General features: G+C 38.1%; 4 protein-coding genes and 2 pseudogenes across 5 annotated transcripts; 1 reads left to right on the forward strand and 5 right to left on the reverse strand.

Moving 5' to 3' along the window:
- Window positions 1–1,893: 1,893 nt before the first annotated feature.
- Window positions 1,894–4,983, reverse strand: LOC132179449 (uncharacterized). Of its 2 annotated transcripts, none has more exons than XM_088515737.1 (2): window positions 4,625–4,983; window positions 1,894–2,880 (listed from the first exon to the last, which is right to left on the reverse strand). In XM_088515737.1, the coding sequence occupies exons 1-2, from the start codon at window positions 4,942–4,944 to the stop codon at window positions 2,031–2,033; spliced, it is 1,170 nt and encodes a 389-aa protein (XP_088371863.1). In that variant the 5' UTR covers window positions 4,945–4,983; the 3' UTR covers window positions 1,894–2,030. The 2 variants fall into 2 exon arrangements, with proteins under 2 accessions (XP_088371863.1, XP_088371862.1); XM_088515736.1 differs by lacking the exon at window positions 4,625–4,983 and adding an exon at window positions 3,636–4,227.
- Window positions 4,984–5,139: 156 nt separating this feature from the next.
- Window positions 5,140–12,114, forward strand: LOC148586608 (glycosyl hydrolase 5 family protein-like; annotated as a pseudogene).
- Window positions 12,115–13,231: 1,117 nt separating this feature from the next.
- LOC148586609 (uncharacterized) lies at window positions 13,232–15,474 on the reverse strand (annotated as a pseudogene).
- Window positions 15,475–15,914: 440 nt separating this feature from the next.
- LOC132179541 (uncharacterized) lies at window positions 15,915–17,443 on the reverse strand. The gene is made up of 2 exons (XM_059592279.2): window positions 17,075–17,443; window positions 15,915–16,988 (listed from the first exon to the last, which is right to left on the reverse strand). The coding sequence occupies exons 1-2, from the start codon at window positions 17,389–17,391 to the stop codon at window positions 16,115–16,117; spliced, it is 1,191 nt and encodes a 396-aa protein (XP_059448262.2). The 5' UTR covers window positions 17,392–17,443; the 3' UTR covers window positions 15,915–16,114.
- Window positions 17,444–18,858: 1,415 nt separating this feature from the next.
- LOC132178405 (uncharacterized) lies at window positions 18,859–20,143 on the reverse strand. The gene is made up of 2 exons (XM_059590846.2): window positions 19,827–20,143; window positions 18,859–19,732 (listed from the first exon to the last, which is right to left on the reverse strand). Exons 1-2 carry the CDS (start codon window positions 20,141–20,143, stop codon window positions 18,859–18,861), a joined length of 1,191 nt encoding a protein of 396 aa, XP_059446829.2.
- Window positions 20,144–22,267: 2,124 nt separating this feature from the next.
- Window positions 22,268–23,817, reverse strand: LOC132179230 (micronuclear linker histone polyprotein-like protein). Its single transcript, XM_059591898.2, has one exon. The coding sequence runs from the start codon at window positions 23,598–23,600 to the stop codon at window positions 22,425–22,427; it is 1,176 nt and encodes a 391-aa protein (XP_059447881.1). The 5' UTR covers window positions 23,601–23,817; the 3' UTR covers window positions 22,268–22,424.
- Window positions 23,818–24,156: the final 339 nt, after the last annotated feature.

Raw genomic sequence — 24,156 nt, forward strand, 5'->3', positions numbered from 1 at the left:
AATGTAATCGAAATTAATTCACCGATTATATTTCGATAAGGATTTATTTCGAAAGTTTCGGTTAATGTTGCAATATTTTGAAGTTCTGAAATGGATCCTTTGGTTTTCCAACCTTTGAATATCAACCTAGTGTGTAGAAGAAAGTTAAAAAGAGCATCCAATCAACAGCCATTAACCAATGAAGGATCTCTTTAATCAACATCCAGCAATACCAATGAATTTAAGATGCTGTACCTGTGAAGTAACAAGAACAATGACATGGCCACATGCAAAGACATCGTTGTCAAGGCTTTCACAGCGGGAGACAATCTGTATCAAAATTGGATCAGGAGTATTTTATGTTTAAGTTTACTGTCTCTTATAAAATAATAATAATAATAATAAGAGAACTCTTGTTGTCAGTTTCCTGTAATGGCAAAATTTCAAACCAAAGCACAATAGTACAAGCCTAAGACCAATCAAATATGATGACAAAAAATTTTGAGTTGAAGAGCCTCTCAAGATTGGCTCCAATTAATTTCTTAAAATAAGAAGAAATGACTATTTAAATTCCATTGTCAGACGATCTCAAACTGTTAAGGCCTTACATGGTAATATAAGGGGCAATAGCAATTGCAGTTTGGTTTATGCTCATACGCCCTATCATTTTCAATCGGTTAACCAAAATTATCTCAATGATATAATGTAATCGAAATTAATTCATCGATTATATTTCGATAAGGATTTATTTCGAAAGTTTCGGTTAAATGAATAATTCGGTTAAAATTGATTCGGTTAATTGGTTAACCGTGAACTTTTTAAATTGAACCAAAAATTGATTGTTTTAGGGGAGCCTAAATTGTTTTTGGTACTAAAATAGCTTATTGAACCAAACATATTTTAAATAGGCCCATTAATTAACATAATAAGAGTCCATCATACATATGTTATACACTTCTACTAATAAATTGTCCTAGAATATTTATTGTCGGTTAATTTGGTTAATCGACAATAAAATGTTTTATACCGATTAACCACACCAAACCAACGCCGGTATAAAAATCTTTAACCGATTACCAACCGACTTATGATGGTAAGCTGTCACGTGAAGAAATGAGAAGCTGTTGCATAAGAGTTGGGAAGCTAAAGGGAAAGGCAGCAGGAGCATGACAGTTAATTCTGTTAGGAGGTATTGCAGCATGTGTATAATAGAAGCTGTTATAGTAGTTGTTGGTAGTTAGTTGCAAAAGTTGTTACAGTTAGTTGTAAACAATTGTAAGCCTAATTGCCTTGACTGCTAAGCTTATATAAGGCTAGTTGAGTGCAAGAAGGGGTATCTTTTGGAGAAGTGTACAAACATTGTATGGAGATTAGCCATCTCGAATTGGCCAAGTTGTTCAATAAGAAGAAGTCATCCATTTCTCCCTCAAAGTCTCTTACTCACATTCTTTCTCTCTCATTTTCCTTTCTAATTCTGGTTTGGCAGTAACTTTCCTGTTACATAAGCGGTTAATGTCGGTTCAGTCGTAGTCAGTAGGCGATAAACGGTTATTCTGCTTACCCCTAATCTGAAGGGAGACGTGGAAGCTGGAAGTTAAGCGGGATTACAGTCAGCAAAGTTAATGGTTGTGGCCCATGATGGAAAATTCATTTGAAGCTAACGAAATATAACTTAGCTTCAAACCAAATTCCAAGGAAACTGGAGAAACTAAGAACAATATATACAGCAATTGTGAAATCTTGTAATGGGACAGTGAATTTGAAATCCAACCTGATCGAATTTTGTTGAAAGACATCCGGATTTGAGATATCTAAAAGGCCAAAAGTGCTATTCGAGATAAAAAAAGCCAAATGACCATAAATCTGAGTAGTTGAATTGATTAGAGTCTTCCAAAAGAATAAAAAAAACAAACAAAAAAAATAAAACTTTTATTAGGTAAACAACACAATAACCATATACAAAATGAAAAGTAAGCAACTTTTGTAATGCATACACGAGAACAGAGTAACTGAATTTTGCAGTGTTTTAATTTAGAAGACAACAAGAACTTTTACTCCCATTTTCCCCTACTCTGTTGAATGTGGTTGAAATCATATGTTAATACCAGGCTCCCATCCATTCGTTTCACCACAAACCTCTCAACCAAAACATAAAAACCAAAATTCCTCCACCCCCCATTACCTCCAAACTCCTCCACTCTCTTCAGTGTCACTTGCTTCTCTCCCCCCCCAACCCATCCAACCCTTTCCTGCTCCCATTTCATTCTCTCAACGACCAATAAGCTCAACCCCGCACTCATTTCTTCTCCCTTTTCGCTGAAGCTCCTAAACCACATCACCCCGTCAACCACATTTACATCCGCAGCTTCCCTTCCAGCAACTGAGACAACTTCTCTTTGAACAACAGCATCCACAGCCACACCATTGCCTAGGCTTTCATTATCATATTCACATGCGAACATTCGTTCCCATCTCTGCTCGAGCGTGATCTCATAATACCTTGATCTACGCATTTGATTTTTCAATGGAAGGAGTCCTTCCCTAACAAACATGAAAGGAGAATACCACTTTCCTACAACCACTGGCTGACAACTCTTGTGCGATAGCGGGAAGTTGAAGTCTGGAAGGCGATCACGGAGGGCATTGTCTATGCCTCGTGCGTCGCCTAAATGGAAATCGCGGGGAGTTGAGGTACTCACATTCCACCCTTTGCTTCGGAGAAACTTTGGAGGGAACCCATCTGGAGATAAGGATTTGGCGACAAAACCCCAATGCTTTCGAAATATCTCAAATTGCTGGTCTACGTCGTTGGGATCCAAAGGCTTTGGTGGCACATCACGAACATAACTGAAGCCGAAGCAGCTTCCCTTGTCCTCCTCTTTGGAATTTGCATATGCTTCCCTGCAAGGCCATTTTTAACATAAATTATAAATTTTTTTTGGGGGGGGGGGGGGGATATACAAAGTTTAGTGACTAACAATGACTAACTAAAATCAACGGCTTCTTATAGCAAATATAACATATAAATAATGCTAGAACCATGAAGCAAAAGATTATAAATGATAAAAGAAAATAAGAGAAAAAATCAATATAAACAGAAAGTGAGTTATGCTCTAGTTTGAAAAATTTTAGCATATTAAATTGTTATAATTCAATCTTTTTAAATTATATTAATAATAAAAAAAAAAACATATGATTCTTTTTTTTTTTATATAGATAAAACAAGGGAACAACTAACAATAACAACGGATTGGGCAATTCAACAATAAGCCCCAAAACGATTCCATCAGAATGAGTAAACAGAAAAAAAGAGGCAATACATCAAATAAATGACGCGGGCCTATGCTTTTTTGGTACAAAGACCAAGAAAATTGACCACCAATTAAGATGATTTGTATAGATGCACCATAAATGGTGCACCCAAGAGAACCGTTGCAACACACCGGAAGGATAGTTGCAACACACCGGAAGGATAGTCACAACAAAAACAAAAACACTGATGGAGAACGATTCCAAGCTTATCAGTACAGAGACACAACAAAAAACAACAAAAAAACAAAACCCAGACCAAACTAGACACAAGATGCATCGAACGACGGAGGTGCACCAGAGGTGGAGACGGAAGTCGAAAAGGCGGAGCGTTGGAGGTGCAGCACCTGAGAGGGTGGCGCGTGAACTGCACGCGCCTGCGAGTGAGATCCACTCGCTGGCGCGTGTTAGTCACGCTCCGGCGCGTGGACGTCGTATGAGGGCGGTTCTGGTGGCAGACAGAAGCGGCGACACCCAGGAACACGGTGGAGGGGCGCGTGTATGGCGATGGCTTCCTGAAAATGATAGATCTGATTTTGAAAAAATCAAACCTAAAATTTCCAAAAAGGGAGCCGATTCGTCGCTGGAAGCCGCCGATGACGCCGATGAACGGTGGATTTACAGTGGAGGAGTGAGCGATGCAATTATTGGAAGAAGAAAAAACAACTAAAGTGTAAGATAGGGCCTTCGAAAAGGCAGATAGAGCCTCCGAAGAGACAGGTTTGGCCTCAAAAGAGGCGAGAAGGATAAGAAGGGGAAGAGGAAGAGGGCGGAAGGGGAAGGAGGAGGAGGAAGGAGCCAAGGCTCCCTCCTCCCATGGGGGCCGGAGAAGGTAAACTATGGGTTTTTTTTTAGGAGAGAGAACAGAGTAAAGGGAGAGTTTTTGCATTCAAAACATACATATGATTCTTAAATGTTAAAAAACAGATTACACTTTAAGAAACACAATTGGTAAAAAATATATATATCCTTTCAAATTAAGAGCCTTAGATGATGTAGTCAATTCGTCATCTATGATCTAATTGGCCTATACATGCATGAGCCGGCCTTGCACCACCGACGCCCAAGAGGGTAGGATCTAGATATCATCAGAGTAATTTCGAAGCCCTTTTCTTCTATGTTCCAAGAGGGTAGGATCTAGATATCATCAGAGTAATTTCGAAGCCCTTTTCTTCTATGTTTGATTTCATATCACAAAATTGTTTTTAAGACCCAAAATGAAAACTTCAAACTTGTGTCTGATGTCAGATGATCAAGCAGCCATGAATAGAAATTAGAAACTAGTGGAATATTGGAGAAAATAAATTTTTTTTTAAAAAAACATGAAAAGGCATACCCTTTATGGCTCCCTCTTGTCTTTACTGCATAGTACCGATTGGAAGATAATGGGTGATTAACAACTGGAATTAAGGCTGCGTAAAAATGAGAAGTATGTTGGTTCTCGCCAGTGCCCGTTGAATACCGAAGCGTGAGGTCTTTGTTCTGAGGGAAAGGTAGGTCCTTGATCCTATGAGTCTTGCACGATCCGAAACAACAAGTAGCCTCGGCTTCTTCGTCTAGGATTACCAAAATACCGGAATTTGGACCTTCAGGGGGCGGCAATGAGAGCTCGGAAGGAAACTTTTTGTACTGAGAAAGAGATCTTGTCACATACATATTTCCTCTCAAGCTATCTTCACAATTTCTAGTCTGCTATGTGATTTGTATATGCGTTATATGAACTTTCATGTATTTATAGGGGCAGAAGTTATTTTCCTTGTAAGAGATTAAAAAAAAGACAAAAAAGAATTTCTGCAGTAGACAACTTAGACAAGTTGTCCAGCTAAACCTTTGGCCACAAGTTAGAAGAAAATGACGGCTGTGTTTGGCAATGGAATTGAAAAAGAGGTGGAATGATATTTTAACAGATTTAATTGATATAAAAAAATAAAAAAATAAATAAGAATGTTTTGTATAAAAAAGTAAAACAAATTTATTTTGTAGTGATATTTTTATTTGAATAATAATAAAAAGTGATTGATGTAATGTAAAAAATAAAAATATTAAAATTAATTTTAAGAAGAATTTTTTTAATTTTTAGATCTGGTCGGATCCAACCCTTTGCCAAACACAGCTGGCTTGTCTTCTAGAGGGGCGTGGTTCTCCGGCCAGCTGTGATTGCCTTTGTGGACCAGTCCACAATTGATTTGTGACACCTGTCTAAAGGATAGAGACTGACAAGATCCGGATAAGAAATAAAGAGATATGCAGGAATTCACAACTATTATTTTATTTGTTTGAATTCAATGTCTGAATCTCTTTTCACTTTTATTTCCTTCATTTACAGTTTTGTATTTCAATTGTATCGGGTTTGGAAGCAAGAGAGAAACAGAGAGGGTCGATTTGGTAAAGATTAGAAAAGAAGAGAAGTATGCTATACATTTTTCTTCTGTTTCTTTTTCTATCTTTTTATTTTTAAAAAGTATTATTAAATCGGTGGCGCTAACGTGAGAAAAAATAAAGAGGATGTGATAAGGTCAACGGGAAAAAAAAAAAAAAAAAGCGCTTCGGCGTAGACAAGTTATAGGTTCAAAGTTGACCTTCTAAACTGCGTGCATGCAATAACAGAATATGGAATAGGGATAGGGTTCTCCAGGTGTGATTCCCTTCTGGAAGACTCCACAAATTGATTTTGTGACACCTGTCTAAAGGATATAGCGACTGACAAAGGAATAAGAGAGTTGCAGGAATTCATTGCTGATGTTTGTTGAGAAATGCTTATATTTTTTAATTATTTTTTTTTCAAAGTGATGTGTTATCATTTTAATCCGAATAAAGAATAAGAGATCTGCAGGAATTAATGACTGTCATTTGTTGAGAAAAATTGATTCCCAAGTACTGAAGGGTTGATTTGATCAAGTTTCGACAAGAAATAGTGATAAACAAAACACATACATCTTTCTCTCTCAAAATTTCATAGAGAAGTTCTCAAAATATTTTGGGAAACCCCTTCTCCTGTGAGGCCTATCTCCGCCTTGCGCAGCATATTTGGAAAGGAGGGAATAACTCTTCGTCTTGTACAATGTCTTTCCATGGCAACCCTTCGTCAACCTTCCCTCGATTACTGTTCTGATTTCGGCAGTGCCACTCCTTCGTCAACCTTCCCTTGATTATTGTTGTTGTTACCTAGAAGGAACTTGGATAGGGTTGAAGGGTTGTTTGAGGGTCATGCCCCTATCTACATCCTCTATTTTGGTGCCTATATCGCTCTATGTGGCCATTTTATTGTTTTTTGCCTGAGATATAGAGGATTGAGTTGTCTATGGTTTATTTGAGATCATTTATGAACTAATTTCTTATTTTATGCTTCCAATCTCGACATTTTTTCTTTCGTTTTGAACTTGTTGTTGGAGAGGCTACCCCTCTTAGATTTTTGTTTCATTGTATTAGAGATATAAGTACTATCAACAACACAACTCATAGATAAGAAGACAATTCAAAGCTCAAAGACTTAAAGATATATCCCCTGATCAAATGACAAGTTCAAAAACAAGATAACATCGTATTTCCTCTCAAGCTATCTTCACAATTTCTAGTCTGCTTTCTGATTTGTATCTGTGTTATATGCACTTTCATTTATTTGTAAGAGGAGAAGACAAGGGAAGAAATGTATAGTGTCAATGGGATTCAATTGTGTTAGGTTCACTCGGCCAGTACTTTCGTTGGCCACTAATCTCTCACTGGCTTCTCTCACCGTAAGACAGTCATTTGAGAGACTAGGCCTCTCTCAATGCATTGCTAGCATCCAGGCTAACAACCATTCCATCATTGATCTTTCCCTTATAAAGGCTTTCCAGGTAACATGCATGCCTATGCTAATTTCTTCCAAATCATCACATATTTGCGTGCATTTTTTTCAGACTTTGTAACCAAGGATTATAATATTCTCAGGCAATGGTGTCTAATATAATCTTGGTGCCAACAATTTGATGGTCATATTAGACAATCACATCAGCGAGCCCGGCTGACGGCAATGGTTTATTTGGTGACAAGTATTTCAACGCGGACATTTGGATTGAAGGGCTAACCCAAATGGCCACCACGTTTAAAGGTGTTGCCAATTTCGTTGGCATGAGCTTAAGGAACGAGCTCCGAGGCCCCAGACAGAATGTGAATGATTGGTATAGGTAGATACAAGCATATATAATCCCCTTTTTTTTTTCTTTTTCTGGGGTTAATTTGATCAGTTTTGTGAAAGTACATGCAGAAAGGAGCAGAAGCAGTGCACACAGCGAACCCAGATGTTATTGTGATTCTCTCGGGCCTGAGCTACGACACAAACCTGGTATTCCTCCGGAATCAGCCACTGAGCCTCACGTTCACCGGAAAGCGGAAAGCTAGTATTTGAGGTGCACCGGTACGGATTTACAGAAAAATGGGAATGCGAACGAAGCGTGTGGGATAGTGTCAGACATAATGATGAGATCGGCAGGGTTTTTGTTGGAAGCAGGGGTTGCCATTGTTTTTCAGCGAGTTTGGTATGGGCTTAATGTTAGAGATAAGTTTTCCAGCCAAGGTCGAGGTTCCTTCATCCCTTCCTGCTCCAGCACGCCGTCAGGTATTCCTTCTACATCTCACTTTTCAAATAATTACATTACACCTTCTGCCATGCCTATTATTACTAATGTCCTATGTCCAACTATGGCCTTACCTAATGCATTAGAACCCATATCTGCTCACCCATCTACCACTCCTACACCTCACGAAACAGCCCCTGCTTTTTCTAGTCCATCTTTGACTTGTCCTAATCCCATACAGCCCATGCCTACCACTAGTACATCACATGGGTCTGCACACACTGCTGCACCTACTCTTTCGGCAGCCCCATGTGCTCCTTTGGCCTCATCAGACAACCTTGAATCAATTTGTGACACATCCATATCACTCCATGCAGTACACGGACCTGCACACACTGCTGCACCTACTTTTTCTACAGACCCATGTGCGCCCTTGGCCTCACTAGACAGCCTTGAATCAGTCCGCGACACCTCCATATCACTCCCTGCATCACACGGATCTCCATCTCTTGCCAATGACCAAAATCTCTCATTACCCATCAGTCCATCCCCCTCCCATCCAATGCTCACTCGGACAAAGACAGGAAACCTTAAGCCGAAATCTTTTCCAGACTACACAGCTCTCTACTCCACCAAACACCCACTCAAAGCCTTCTCAAGTGTTCTACAATATGCTGAACCTAGCTGTTACACACAAGCAGTGTCATCACCTGAATGGAGAGCTGCTATGGGTTGTGAGTTTGATGCTCTCCTTGCTAATGGCACATGGTCTTTATGCCCACGTCCTTTACATAAGAACATTGTTCGCAATAAATGGGTTTACAAGATCAAACGTAAACAAGATGGCTCCATTGAGAGGTTCAAGGCAAGGCTAGTTGCTAAGGGTTTTGATCAGAGGAGTGGGGTTGATTTTACAGAGACGTTCAACCCTGTCATTAAGCAATCTACGATCCGTGTGGTTTTAACTTTGGCTGTTCATTTTGATTGGTGCATTCGCCAATTAGATGTTTCCAATGCTTTCCTTCATGGTCATCTAGCGGAAGATGTTTTTATGGAACAACCTCGGGGTTTTGTAGATGCTTCTCATCCTGATTTTGTTTGTCATCTGCATAAGGCTATCTATGGCCTTAAACAAGCACCCCGGGCCTGGTTTACTCGGCTCTCTCAAGCACTGTTTGACATTGGGTTTCACTCCTCTGCTGTGGATACATCTCTTTTCATCTATTACACTACCAATGCCACTTTATATGTTTTAGTATATGTGGATGATATTTTAATTACAGGAACAAGCAAAGTTGAAATCTTTTCTGTCATCAACCAGCTGCAACGTGTGTTTGCAATGAAGGATCTAGGTGACCTTAGCTTCTTCCTAGGTATGCAAGCAATCCGTGATTCCATTGGGTTACATTTACGGCAATCCAAATACATCATTAACTTATTGCACAAGTCAAAAATGGTAGGTGCCAAGCCATATGCAGCTCCTACAGTGTCTGGCTCTAAACTCTCAGCAACAGATGGCAATCCTCTCTCTGAAGCTGACAGTGCCATCTATCGCCAAGTCCTTGGTACCTTACAATATTGCACCATGACTAGGCCAGATCTCTCATACCCAGTAAATCAATTATGTCAATTTATGCACTCACCCACCACGGTTCATTGGGTGGCAGCTAAGCGAGTTTTACGCTACCTTAAAGGAAGTATAGACCATGGCTTGTTTTTTCGCAAGGGCTCGCTTTGCTTAGAAGCATTTTGTGACTCAGATTGGGCTGGTGATCCGGATAGTCGTCGCTCTACTACAGGATTTGGTATTTTTCTTGGCCCTTGTCTAGTGTCTTGGTGTGCCAAGAAGCAATCAGTGGTTGCTCGTTCAAGCACTGAGGCTGAGTATCGAGCAATGGCAGTTGCCACTGCTGAGATCTATTGGCTCCGAATGTTGCTCAAAGATCTTCGCATTTTACTACCATCTCCTCCTACATTGTGGTGTGACAACATTGGTGCCCTTGCTCTTGCGTCTAACCCGGTCTATCATGGTCGTACTAAGCACATTGAGGTTGACTATCACTTCACTCGTGAGAAAGTCGTTAACAAGGATATCCTTGTTAAATCTCTCCACACATGATCAACTAGCGGATGTTTTTACAAAAGGCCTTACATCAGCCCGTTTTTGCATGTTGCGTGACAAACTTACGGTGATTAAACCTCCCCTTAGCTTGAGGGGGGCTGTTAGAGATAAAGACGATATTAGAGAAGACCACTTCAAAGATAAGCCACAAGAGGAATCAAGATCAAGAAGGAGATAATGTTTTTCTTCTATATTATCTCCTCATATATTTATCTCTTTATTTATCTTATATCCTAAGAGATAACATTGTACTCTAAGCAGGACTCTAGTATCATATTCAAATTCTCTTGTAAAGATTATATAGAATTCAAACTGTACATTACTCTATATAATAAACGTGATATTGTGCTGTTTAGGTATTCAAGCCTAAAGCACTTTCAATGTATTTCACTTAAGAGGCAACAATACACTTCTCAACCGCTACATGAATTGCTTATTGGCTATGGCAGCTGATCTTGACTTTGATTGGGCCTTGTGGACTCTTGGTGGGAGTTATTATATTAAGCAAGGAGTCATTGGATTCAACGAATACTATGGGCTAGCTACTTAATTGGAATTGGACTGAACCCAGAAATTCAGACTTCCTGCACAGAATATCTACCCTCCAATCTCCTTTTCATGGTAAGATATGGTCTTCTATTTTCTATGCTTTCACTTCTGTTTCTAGGCATATGCAGGTCTCTTCGCTCTTTATCTTCTTCCCTTTTCTCTTCTCTGTTGGTCTCCCTCTTCCGTTTTTTCTTTACTTTTTTGTTTACTTCTTTCAACTTCATCTTCCAAACTTCATTTTTACACTTTCTAAATTTTTTTTTGCCCCTCAATTACTTTCTCCAAACCCTCGATTCTCAATACTCTTCGATTTTCATCGATATTTTTCTTACCCTTTTTATCAATATTTAAATCTTTTTTTCTTTTTCCTTTTCTTTTTATCAATATTTAAATCATTTTTTTTCATTATGTTTAAAATTTGAATGGGTTCCTATATATATTACTGTGATTAAAATGTTTGATGTGAGGACTTGTGGACTTTACTAGTCATATCAATGTATGTGTCGGCATGTGTATTTCCAGATAAATAGCAATACAAGAACAAATTAAGATCTAAATCCTGATGGCTATCCTCAAACATTTGAATCAAATTCATGACTTCAAAAGCTTTCTTCCAATTTCACAATAATGTGAAATTGGATCTCTTTAATCAACATCCAACAATACCAATGAATTTAAGATGCTGTATCAGTGAAGTAACAAGAACAATGACGTACATGGCCACATGCAAAGACAACGAGATTTCACAGCGGGAGACAACCTGTATCAAAATTGGATAGGGAGTGCTTTATGTTTAGGGAAAATTACAGTTTACCCCCTCAAAGTTGACAATGTTTTTCAATTTGAACATCAAAGTTTCAATTTTTGCAATCCACCCCCCAAAGTTCCAAATTTTTGCAATTTGACCAATTTTATTCAAAACTTCTCATATTGCCCCTATTTTTTATTTTTTTATTTTTTATAAAAAAATTTTAAAAAAATTCGTGGTGGCCGTAGCCACCCCTTTGGTCATCTGGTCATTTTTGCACCCTCAAATTTGTTTTCGTTTTCATAAAAAATAAAAAAAATCAAGGGCAATATGGGAATTTTGGGATGATATTGGTCGAATTGAAAAAAATTGAAACTTTAGGGGGGGTGGATTGCAAAAATTGAAACTTCGAAGGCGCAAATCGCTGATAACTTTGGGGGAGAAAACTGTAATTTTCCCTTATGTTTAAGTTTATTGTCTTTTATAAAATAATAATAACAAGAGAACTCTTGCTGTCAGTATCCTGTAATGGCAAAATTTCAAACCAGAGCACAATAGTAGAAAGTCTAACACCAATCAAATATGATGACAAAAAATTATGAGTTGAAGAGCCTCTCAAGACGGCTCCAATTAATTTCTTAAAATAAGAGGAAATGACTATTTAAATTCCATTGTCACACAATCTCAAACGGTTAAGGCCTTAAATGGTAATATAAGGGGCAGTAGCAATTGCAGTTTGGTTTATGCCCGTACACCCTATCATTTGCGGAACAGGATTCTCTCCAGTCCATTATGGACTGGAGAATATCCAGTTCATGGTGAGGATTTCTCCTCATAAATCTTATGGCTAAAAATGAGACACATATCTCACTAAAAAAAATAACAATAAAATATTATTTTAAATTAAAAAATAAATTAATAAAAAAAAAGAAAAAAGAAAGGGGTGGCTGGCCACCCCCATTTTGGGGTAGGGGTGGCTCAATTTTTTTTTAATTTTTTTTAATTTAAAATAATATTTTATTATTTTTTTTTAGTGGGATATGTGTCCCAATTTTAACCATAAGATTTATGAGGAGAAATCCTCACCATGAACTGGATATTCTCCAGTCCATTATGGACTGGAGAGGATCCTGTTCCATCATTTGCAGTCGGTTAACTAAAATTATCTGTTAAATTATCTCAATGATATAATGTAATCGAAATTAATTCACCGATTATATTTTGATAAGGATTTATTTCAAAAGTTTCGGTTAAAATCGATTCAGTTAATTGGTTAACCGTGAGCTTTTTAAATTGAACAAAAAATTGAATGTTTTAGGGGAGCCCAAATTGTTTTTTGGACTAAAATAGCTTATTGAACCAAACATATTTTAAATTGGCCCATTAATTAATATAATAAGAGTCCATCAACATATGTTATACACTTCTACTAATAAATTGTCCTAGAATATTTATTGTCGGTTAATTCGGTTAATTGACAATAAAATGTTTTATACCGATTAACCGAACCGAACCGACGCCGGTATAAAAATCTTTAACCGATTATCAACCGACTTATGATGGTAGGCAGTTAATGTCAGTTCGGTCGCAGTCGGTAAGTGATAAACAGTTAATCTGCTTACTCCTAATCTGAAAGGAGACGTGGAAGCTGAAAGTTAAGCGGGATTACAGTCGGCAAAGTTAGTGGTTGTGGCCCATGATGGAAATTCATTTGAAACTAACCAAATATAACTTAGCTTCGAATCAAATTCCAAGGAAACCGGAGAAACTAAGAACAATATATACAGCAATTGTGAGATCTTCTAATGGGACAGTGAGTTTGAAATCCAACCTGATCCAATTTAGTTGAAACACATCCGGATATGAGATATCTAAAAGGCCAAAAGTGCTATTCGAAAAAAAAAAGTCAAATGACCATAAATCTGAGTAGTTGAATTGATTAGAGTCTTCCAAAAGAAAAAAACAAACAAAAAAAAATAAAACTTTTATTAGGTAAACAACACAATAACCATATACAAAATGAAAAGTAAGCAACTTTTGTAATGCATACACGAGAACAGAGTAATTGAATTTTGCAGTGTTTTAATTTAGAAGACAACAAGAACTTTTACTCCCATTTTCCCCTACTCTGTTGAATGTGGTTGAAATCATATGTTAATACCAGGCTCCCATCCATTCGTTTCACCACAAACCTCTCAACCAAAACATAAAAACCAAAATTCCTCCACCCCCCATTACCTCCAAACTCCTCTACTCTCTTCAGTGTCACTTGCTTCTCTTCCCCCGCAACCCATCCAACCCTTTCCTGCTCCCACTTCATTCTCTCAACGACCAGTAAGCTCAACCCCGCACTCATTTCTTCTCCCTTTTCGCTGAAGCTCTTAAACCACATAACCCCATCAACCACATTTACATCCGCAGCTCCCCTTCCAGCAACTGAGACAACTTCTCTTTGAACAACAGCATCCACAGCCACACCATTGCCTTCGCTTTCATTATCATGCTCACATGCGAACATTCGTTCCCATCTCTGTTCGAGCGTGATCTCGTAGTACATTGATCCACTCATAATATCTTCCAAATCTCTTCCTTCCCTAATGAACATGAAAGGAGAATACCACTTTCCAACAACCACTGGCTGACAACTCTTGTGCGATAGCGGGAAGTTGAAGTCTGGAAGGCGACCGTGGAGGGCGGTGTCTACGCCTAGTGCGTCGTCGCTTAACTCGAAATCGCTGGGAGTTGAGGTATGCACTTCCCACCCTCTTCTTCCGAGGAACTTTGGAGGGAACCCGTCTGGAGAAACGGATTTGGCGACAAAACCACCCCTTTGAAATATTTTGCTTTCAGGGTGAATCTCAAATTGCTGGTATACGTCGTTGGGATCCAAAGGCTTTGGTGGCACGTCACGAACATAGCTGAAGCAGAAGCAGCTTCCCATGTCTTCCTCCTTGGAATTTGCATATGCTTCCCTACAACGCCATTTTTAACATAAATTACAAGTTTTGTTAAATACTGTCTATCTCAAAAGTATAAATAGATAAAAAAAAAATATTTATTTACTTAGTATTCTGTCACGCGGCCGGAGGCGAGTACTAGCTTTGGTTAGTAAAGCCTTTTCCTTAAACGCTGTAGTTAATGCAAAAAAAAAAAGAATGTTTGGTATAAAAAAATTAAAAAAGTTGTATGAAAAAGTAAAAAAAAAAAATTGTTTTGTAGTTATTTTTTTATTTAAATAGTAATAAAAAGTGAATGATGTGATATAAAAAATGAAAAAAAAAATTAAAATGTTTTGATGTTAATTTTTTTGGGAAATTGTGCATGAACAATAACAAAGGAAAATAAATACTTTGCCAAACAAAGCTACATGGTTAAACCCCAACTCTCATGTGCATCTCACATGTCATGTTTATAAACTAGGTTGCAACAAATTTCTCAAACCTAATTTGAAGGAAAACTATATTCTTTTTAAAATCAAATTTTTACCTTCAAAACTTCAAATTTTAGTTTTGCCCTTGCACAAGGGGCTAGTATATAAGTTAGAATTTGAAGCCATAATAAATGAGTCTTAATACATGATATATTTAATTTAAATTGTAAATTAATGACTAAAACAAGATTTGAACTCATGAATCTCTAATACAATTAAATCGCCATTTTTATCTTAAAAATTTAAACTTATACAGAAGGATTTGGAAATCCTGTCCTTCTATATCCCGTTAGTGCAACTCATGCAAGTGCGACAACTTTGATTTCATATCACAAAATTGTTTTTGAGACCCAAAATGCAAACTTCAAACTTGTGTATGATGTCATAGATGATCAACCAGACATGAATAGGAACAACTAACAAGTGCAATAGCGAAGAAAAAAAAACACATAAAAAGGCATACCCTTTATGGCTTCCTCGTGTCTTTATTGCATAATACCGATTGGAAGATAATGGCTGGTTAAGAACTGGAACGAAGGTAGCGTAAAAATGATAAACATGTCGGTGCTCGCCATTTCTTGTTGTATAACGAAGCTTGAGGTTTTTGTTCTGGGAAAGGTAGGTCCCTGATCTCATGACTCATGAACAATCCGAAAAAACATGTAGCCTCGGATTCTTCATCTTGGATGACCAAAATGCCGGAATTTGGACCTTCAGGGGGTGACAATGAGAGCGCAGAAGGAAACTGTTTGTACAAAGAAAGAGGCCTTGTCACATACATTTCCTCTCAAGCTCATCTTGCCTTCACAAGTATTTCTCGTCTGCTTCGTGATTATTTTGTATCAGCGGTATATATATATATATATATACCGCTGATACAAAATAATCGCAAAGCAGACGAGAAATATTTGAGATAATTCTGATCCTACTTATTAAAGTTTCTCTGGCTCAAGACGTTTAAGTGAGAATAAAACAAAAAGTAATTCTCTTTGCACCCCTTTTCTTCCTTCTGGATGGCCAATAAACTTGAGATAATTTTGATCCTATGCAAGGATTTTCGCCATATGGTTTCTTATCTACCCTCGGACAAGTTTTAGAAGACAGATCGATCTAATGAAACAACTACTTATATATATAGTTCATTGTCTTTTCTTCTTAAACAGACAATTACATCAAAAAGGGCAAGAAGAGAAAAAACAAAGGTACGATATAAAGGAAACAAAAATCACTCAAATCTTCTTGTTGAATCAAACTTTTGACCGTTGATTCTAAAAATCAATTGATGTTCAATGAGAATACATGTTCTAAGAGACATCTAAGTGAGCAAAGCGACACTTTGCACCTCTCACACGGTTCTTTACATATTGCTCACAATTCTTTAGCTAATACAATCAAATTTAATTAAAAGAGCAGCAATATTCTCATTCCCATTTGCTCCTAATCTGATGAGTGTGCTTGAAATCATAGCTTAGCACCAAGCCTCCATGCAGTCGCTTCAATACAAACCGCTCAACCAAAACATAACAACCAAATTTCCTCCACCCACCTTTCCCCCCAAACTCCTCTACTCTCTTGACCCTCACCTGCTTTCCATCTCCCCCAACCCACCCGGCCCTTTCCTGCTCCCACTTCATTCTCTCGACTATTACTTCACTTAACGCCACACAAGTTTCTTCTCCCGCGTCCCCATTGCTCCTAAACCACACCAAGCTATCACCCACATTCCTCTCATCAACCACAGCTTCCCTTCCACCAACTGTGACAACTTCTCTTTCCACAAGAGCATCCACAACCACAGCGTTGCCTTCACTCTTATTCTCACATGCAAATATTTGTTCCCATTTTTGCTCCAGCTTCATCTCGTAATATATCAAATTAGTCATCGCATCCTTCCACGATTTCAGTGTTCCTTCCCTAACAAACATGAAGGGACAATACCATTTTCCCACCACCACAGGTTGGGAGCTCCTGTTTGATAATGGGAAGGTGAATTCTGGTAGGTGGGCACGGAGGGTTGTGTCAACGCCTTGCGCTTCACCTAAATCGAATTCAGGGGAAGCTGAGGCACGCACTTTCCACTTTACTTTCCCCAAAATAAATGGAGGAAACCCATCTGGAGCTACGGATTTGGCAGTAAAACGACCCCCCCAATCATTGACGATTCCTCCTCTGAGACGGATCTCAAATTGCTGATTTACGTTGGTGGGATCCAAAGGTTGTGGTGGCACATCGGTGGCGTATCCGCCGAAACAGCAGGTGGTCTCATCCTCCGCCGTTGAACTTGTGTACGCTTCCCTGGAAAAAGAATTTGAGCCTGAATTAGTCATCTGGGCAATCATATATCATGCTAAAATAACCGTGGTTTGTGATAAAATGCATACCCTTTATGCTTCTTGTATTGTATCGCGTAGTAGAGATTGGAAGACAGGGGCTGGTTAATGACTGGAATGAAGATAATGTTCTGAAAATGAAGAACTTGGGTAGATGCGAAGCCTGTTGAGTATCGATGTTCCAGGCTCTTGTTCTGAGGAAAAGGAAGGTGCTTGATGTCAATACTCTTGCACAATCCGAAACAACAAGTTGGCTCCGATTCTTCATCTTGGATGACCAGAATACCAGAACTCGGACCCTCCGGTGGAGGCAAGGAGAGGGCATCAGGAGACCTTCTGTACGCTGAAAGATGTCTTGTCACATACATTTTGGCTTTGTGTAGGTTCTGAATGGGTAGCACCCTGCTTTGTATATTATCTACAAATGTTGAATTCAAGCAAGAGTTTGACAAAGTCAATGGGGGGTTTCTCTGGCGCAAGACCTTTAAGGGAGAATAAAACAAAAAGAAATTCTATTCAGTAGATTTGTGAACGACTATCCTACTATCATACAAGTGAATAAATAATGTGATGATAAAATCAGCCTTTGAATTAATATATATATATATATATATATATATATATATATATAAGTACTTTTTTTGTAACATCATCTAGTTGTAACAGTTGTACAAGAGTTTATCACTCTACACGTTGGGTTAAAAAAAAAAAAGGGGGTTAAATCTTGACCCTAATTGTGTTTTAGAGGAGATGGATCCCGTTTAGAGTACTATAGTAACTTTTACATGCACGTAAGACAAATGCTCCGTTTATTACTATGTAAAATGTTTTTCTAAAAAATGATTTATTGAAAAATATTTTGAAAATCACAATATATATATATATATATATATATATATAACACTTACAGTTAGGTCTCGATTGAGGTCTCAGATAGGTCCTGGGGGAGTCCTGGTCAAGTCCTAGGTGAGTCCGGACAACTTTTCGGCTTAAGTCTATCAATTTAAGAATGAGATGCTCAAACTCGAAAAAATGGTTTACGATTTTCAAAAATAAAAACTATTTTTCAAAAATTAAAGAAGAATTTTCTGTCAGAAGAAAAATACTTTCTGTTGACTATTATTTTATATTGCACCAAACATCAAAAAATAGAAAAACCGTTTTCCATAAATTATTTTCCAGTGGAAACAAAACGGAGACAAAATCCTGTTTCTATTTGCAACATGAAGCAGAACCAAGATACAAGAAAACACCCGTTTCCCCCCTTAAAAAAATGCATTCCATTTTCATACACTAATATACTATTTTCGTCTTCAGTCTTCACCATAAAAATACGTTCTCTCTACTAGCTACTACAACACTTATTGTCTTAATCCTTTGCTCCCCTTTTCTTCCTTCTCGATGGCCAATAAACTTGAGAATTCTTATCCTATGCAACGATTTTGGCCATATTATTTCTCATCTACCCTCAGACAAGTTTTAGAAGACAGATTGATCTCATGAAACAACTATTTATAGATATAGACTGATATAGTTCATTATCTCTTCAACTAGGGTAATTACATCAAAGAGGGCAAGGTGGGAAGAAAAGAGAGGGTAAGATATGTGCATAAAAGTAACAAAAATCACTCAATCTTCTTGTAGGATAAATCCGTTGACCATTTAATCTAGAAATCAATTGATGTCCAATAAAAAAAGTCAAAGTTTTTTATACATTCGAAATTACACTCTATAATGCATATTCTAAAAGCCATCTAAGTGAGACGGTTCTTTACATAATGCTCACAATTCTTACACTAATACAATCAAATTTAATTAAAAAAGCAGCAATATTCTCATTCCCATTTGCTCCTAATCTGATGAGTGTGCTTGAAATCATAGCTTAGCACCAAGCCTCCATGCAGTCGCTTCAATACAAACCTCTCAACCAAAACATAACAACCAAATTTCTTCCACCCGCCTTCCCCCCCAAACTCCTCTGCTCTGTTTACCCTCACTTGCTTTCCATCTCCCCCAACCCACCCGGCCCTTTCCTGCTCCCACTTCATTCTCTCAATTATTACTACACTTAACGCCACACAAGTTTCTTCTTCCTCGTCGCCATTACTCCTAAACCACACCAAGCTATCACCCACATTCCTCTCATCAACCACAGCTTCCCTTCCACCAACTGTGACAACTTCTCTTTCCACAAGAGCATCCACCACCACAGCGTTGCCTTCACTCTTATTCTCACATGCAAATATTTGTTCCCATTTTTGCTCCAGCTTCATCTCGTAATATATCAAATTACTCATTGTATCCTTCAACGTTTTCCGTGTTCCTTCCCTGACAAACATGAAGGGGCAATACCATTTTCCCACCACTACAGGTTGGGAGCTCCTGTTTGATAACGGGAAGGTGAATTCTGGTAGGTGGGCACGGAGGGTTGTGTCAACGCCTTGCGCTTCACCCAACTCGAAATCAAGGGAAGCTGAGGCACGCACTTTCCAGTCTATTTTCCCCAAAATAAATGGAGGAAACCCATCTGGAGCTACGGATTTGGCAGTAAAACGACCCCCCGAATCATTGAGGATTCCTCCCCTGAGACGGATCTCAAATTGCTGATTTACGTTGGTGGGATCCAAAGGTTGTGGTGGTACATCGGTGGCGAATCCGCCGAAACAGCAGGTGGTCTCATCCTCCTCCGTTGAGCATGTGTACGCTTCCCTATAAAAAGATTTGAGTATGAATTATTAGTCATCTGGGCAATCATATATCATGCTAAAATAACTGCGGTTTGTGAAAATATATATATGCATACCCTTTATGCTTCCTGTATTGTATCGCATAGTAGAGATTGGAAGACAGAGGCTGATTCAGGACTGGAATGAAGATCATATTCTGAAAATGAAGAACTTTGGTATGTCCGAACCCTGTTGAGTATCGATGTTGTAGGCTCTTGTTCTGAGGAAAAGGAAGGTGCTTGATGTCAATACTCTTGCACAATCCGAAACAACAAGTTGGCTCCGACTCCTCATCTTGGATGACCAGAATACCAGAACTCGGACCCTCTGGCGGAGGCAAGGAGAGGGCTTCAGGAGATCTTCTGTACGTTGAAAGATGTCTCGTCACATACATTTTTGCTTTGTGTAGTTTCTGTATGAGTAGCAGCACTCTGCTTCGTTATATATACAAATGTTTGATTCAAGCAAGAGTTTGACATAGTCAATTAGGGGGGTTTTTCTCTACAAATTATATTATTAGTGCGCATAATTGTCATAGTAGCTCAAAGTTGACCACTTAGTCACTGACATGGTCTTAAAGCGAGGAACAACTTTAATTTGACCAACTTCATCAGTAACTGCTTGAAAATGGACGAAATACAGCTTGTCATTTGCCCTTTGCAGGTGGCTGGGGCAAATGTCCCACCCGCGGGTCCACGACCTCGAGTGGTGTGGTGGGGTGGACAACCTTAAACTAACCTCCCACTTGGATTTTTATTAGATGTTTAATTTTAAAACCGAGAGAACTATATACAAACGGAACATGATTCTTTCAATTTCAATGAATCAAATAATATTCAGTTAATTATAATGGATGAATATTTTTGTTTTTTCGCTTTTTGAATGGACAAAAATATCATTTCGTTCATTTGAAATAGAGAAGATTCAAATTCATATAGAAACCAAGGAGAATGATAATCTTCCTTAATTTTCAAATTTATATAAGTGGTCTACTGCCTAATGGGTCCAAATTAAGATTATTATTATTTTTTTCTTCTCATTTAACTTTTTACTTTTCTTTTCTAAGCAAATTAAACCTAAGCAGCACTAACACCCATAAAGGTCAAAGGTATCTCATCCAACAAGGTGCTTAAACACACTCTGTTCTCCCACAGATGTTTATATCTTTATAAGAAAATATGGTTCACATGGGAAAATAAATTACACTTCACTTTCAAACGAGCACCCAATTTTCAAAGAAGCCACCAAATTTCAATTGAGTGCAACATGTCCTTTAATTCAAAATTTTGACCCTACGTTAACACCCTATATCAAAAAATGTCATTTAAATGAATGGAATATGAAAAGATAAAAAGACCTTTATTATTAGAACCAATCGTAAATGTTGCAATCCAATGCTTTTTCAAGTGCAAAACACATTGTTTTGTCCATAATTAGAAAAATGAAAAATTACTTTTTTAAAAAAATTAAAAAAAATACAAGAAGAAAAATAGACAGACATAGACGGAATTACTTAAGGACCCACAATGGCTGGCCCCTCCCCTTCCTCTGAGAAATGCTATAGTTATAGTTAATGTACAAAAAAAAAAAAAAAAAAAAATTATCTTTGGCTCCCGACAAAAAATTAACTTCAGTCTTTAGTCCCATAAATAACTCAAAAAAAAAAGAAAAAAAAAGAAAGAAGAATTCATGTGATCAGTTCAATGTTTCGGCTCAAAGAACGTCGTACAGTTATCCTCGGCTTAAATGATTTAAGGGTTTGTCTATTCGGTGAGGTTGCAATTCTCCATATAAAGCATGATTATGTTGATGATATGTTTATGGTTTGTTAAAAATGGCTAGATATTAATTTTATTTTCTATTCATTTAATTAATCTTCAATTTTAATATATTTTTAATTTATGCTTTTGCCCTCCTCGATAAAAGTTTCTAGTTCAGTCCCAACAGACAGACAAAGAAAGAAAGACAGAAAACTAAACTAGGGATGGGTATTTGCCACTACAAAAGAAAAAGGAAGGGGGAGAGTGAGGAAACTAGTAGATGTATGTGGCTCAGTCTGGAGTCAAGTATCAGATGTGTATTCTTTGTATGTCAAAATAAGTTGCTATTTTGTGTTTCAAAAATTGACCGAATCAAATTATTTGTGGCAGATACTTTATTATTGCATTAAGGACTAAGCAAAGCGTCCCAAAAGGGTAGCTTAATCGTCACTAGTTCAAATCTCTCTCCCTTTTCCGTTGTTTAGACGTGTAAAAAAAAAGAAAAAAAGGCTAAGTTTACTTGGTGCAATGATACTGTGAGAGTGGTTGTATTATTATATTTTCCCTTAAGAACTTCGTGTTATTCTCCCCAAAAGGAAAAAATAGCCATTCCAAAAATGAAAAAAAAACAAGGAAATAACTATTCTATTTCAGTGGCCGGTTCCAAATGTACCCTAAACTTTTTCTTTTTTGTGTGTTGTGCAATGGACACAACAAGCAAACACATGAGGCATTTAATCTAAGCTACTTGTTATTAACATTTACCAGATTAACATAAAACTACAAACAGAAGAGACTAAAAGATGGGGACTGACTCCCTTCTAAAAGACATAAAAACAGAATAAGAATTTGGCATTTGCTCTTCACAAAAAGATATAACTTTTTTTTTTGTGTGTCATTTCGGTTCATCATATATCAGGTTTTGAACATAAGATCTTCATCCTTCTTCCTTGCACTTCCCCAGCTAGGATGCTGCTTGAAAATCCATCGCCAACCCTTCATACTTTTCCTCCCCCTTTTGATCCCTCTCTCATTCACCGTGATCCTACAGGAACCCCCATTACTGAAACTCCCGTCCCCAGAGAAATTCCCAAACGAACCTCCACATTCATTTGCCACAAAATTACTCCCTCTCATGCTACCAAAACCTGTATCTTGATCTGTCATCACACCCATTTTTGCAGCAGAGAACTCCTGCTTCGATTCTGATGAGTAATCAAGCTTCAAGTCAATAAAGCCCGAATCATCTATGCCATTGAAATCACTCTCTTTGAGTGAGAAAACACGTCTATTAGCTCCTCCATTTAAACCAGCATCATGCTCCAGAAGACCACCCTTCCTCACACCACCCTTTTCAGATTCCAATTGACTATCTTTCTTCTCACCATCAAAGCCACTTTTTCTGGGCTCTGCTTCACTGAACCCACTTCTTCTCCCAGAATCTAAAAGAAGTCCCCCATTGACCCCAGAACTCCTGGCTGCAGAAATAGAACTCCTAGCACCTGATACAACCAAATGATCCCCACCATCCTCTGATCCAAACAACCAACCGCCCCTGAAACTACAAAGAGACCTGGACCTAGACACACCCATATAATCAACCATCCACAAATCACTTTTCTCATCACACCCGCCACCAACACTCAATCTCTCACAATTCTTTTCTCTCTTCTTCCTAAACAATCTCCCAATTCTCCAAAACGCACTCTTTTTAATCTCGACGCAGCTGCTGCTGCTCCTCTTGAGCATCACAACTTCCTCTGCTTTCTCTTGGGGGGGTTTGGGCTTAGAAGAATGTGATTGTGAAACTTCACTCCTTTCATTCTCTATCAGGAACGAGACCCGACCGACGCTCCCCACCTCGACAGTGCATGAATTGCGATTGGAAGAGATCTCAGAGCAAGAGCAGGAGGAGAGACGCTGCTCTCCACAGTCGGAGCAAACCAGCTTGATCAGGCGGTCTTTAAGACAATAAGCGCATATTCCAACAGATGATGAAGATGGGTGCTTCTTGCACGGAAGATCCGATGAAGAAGAATAATACTCCATGTCGTTGTTGAATGTTTCCACAGCTTTGCCTCTCTCTTTCATTGCTTCCCGTAAATGCAGCTTCAATCTTTTACCAGAAAGAAAGAAAGAAAGAAAGAAAGATGATCGAATTCTTTGCTTCAAAAACGGTGAAGCTATAAACGAAAGGTAAACAAGAAACAAACTACTGTGATATTTTAGATTTCAAGAATCAAGGTGCTATGACATCTGGAGTGATAGAAGGCACAGAGGCGTCACCTTTACGTTTTCTTTCTCAAAACAGTGCTAGGAAGAAAAAAGAGTGACGCAAGAAAGCACTAGCTCCCAAGGCATTATTGTGTGTAGGGAAGGGAAGGCAACAGCAAATGGAGTAAATCAGTGAACAAACACTTATTCATAAAAATTCCAGTACTGCATGCATTTGTACCATCAATGCCACCATTCCTAATAAAACTACCCTCCCACTTTAATTACCACATAATTAGAAAAATAAATAAATAAAAGAAAAGAAAAGAAAAGAAAAGAAAAGGAAGAAGCCCCACCATCAAAGAAGTCTAGATTGTCTGATCTGATCTGAGTCCATCAATCTGTCATCTGTTTTTGGACTTTTTGCCAAATA

This window comes from Corylus avellana, chromosome 4 (genome assembly GCF_965113065.1).
Source record: "Corylus avellana chromosome 4, dhCorAvel1.hap1.2, whole genome shotgun sequence".
NCBI lineage: Eukaryota > Viridiplantae > Streptophyta > Magnoliopsida > Fagales > Betulaceae > Corylus > Corylus avellana.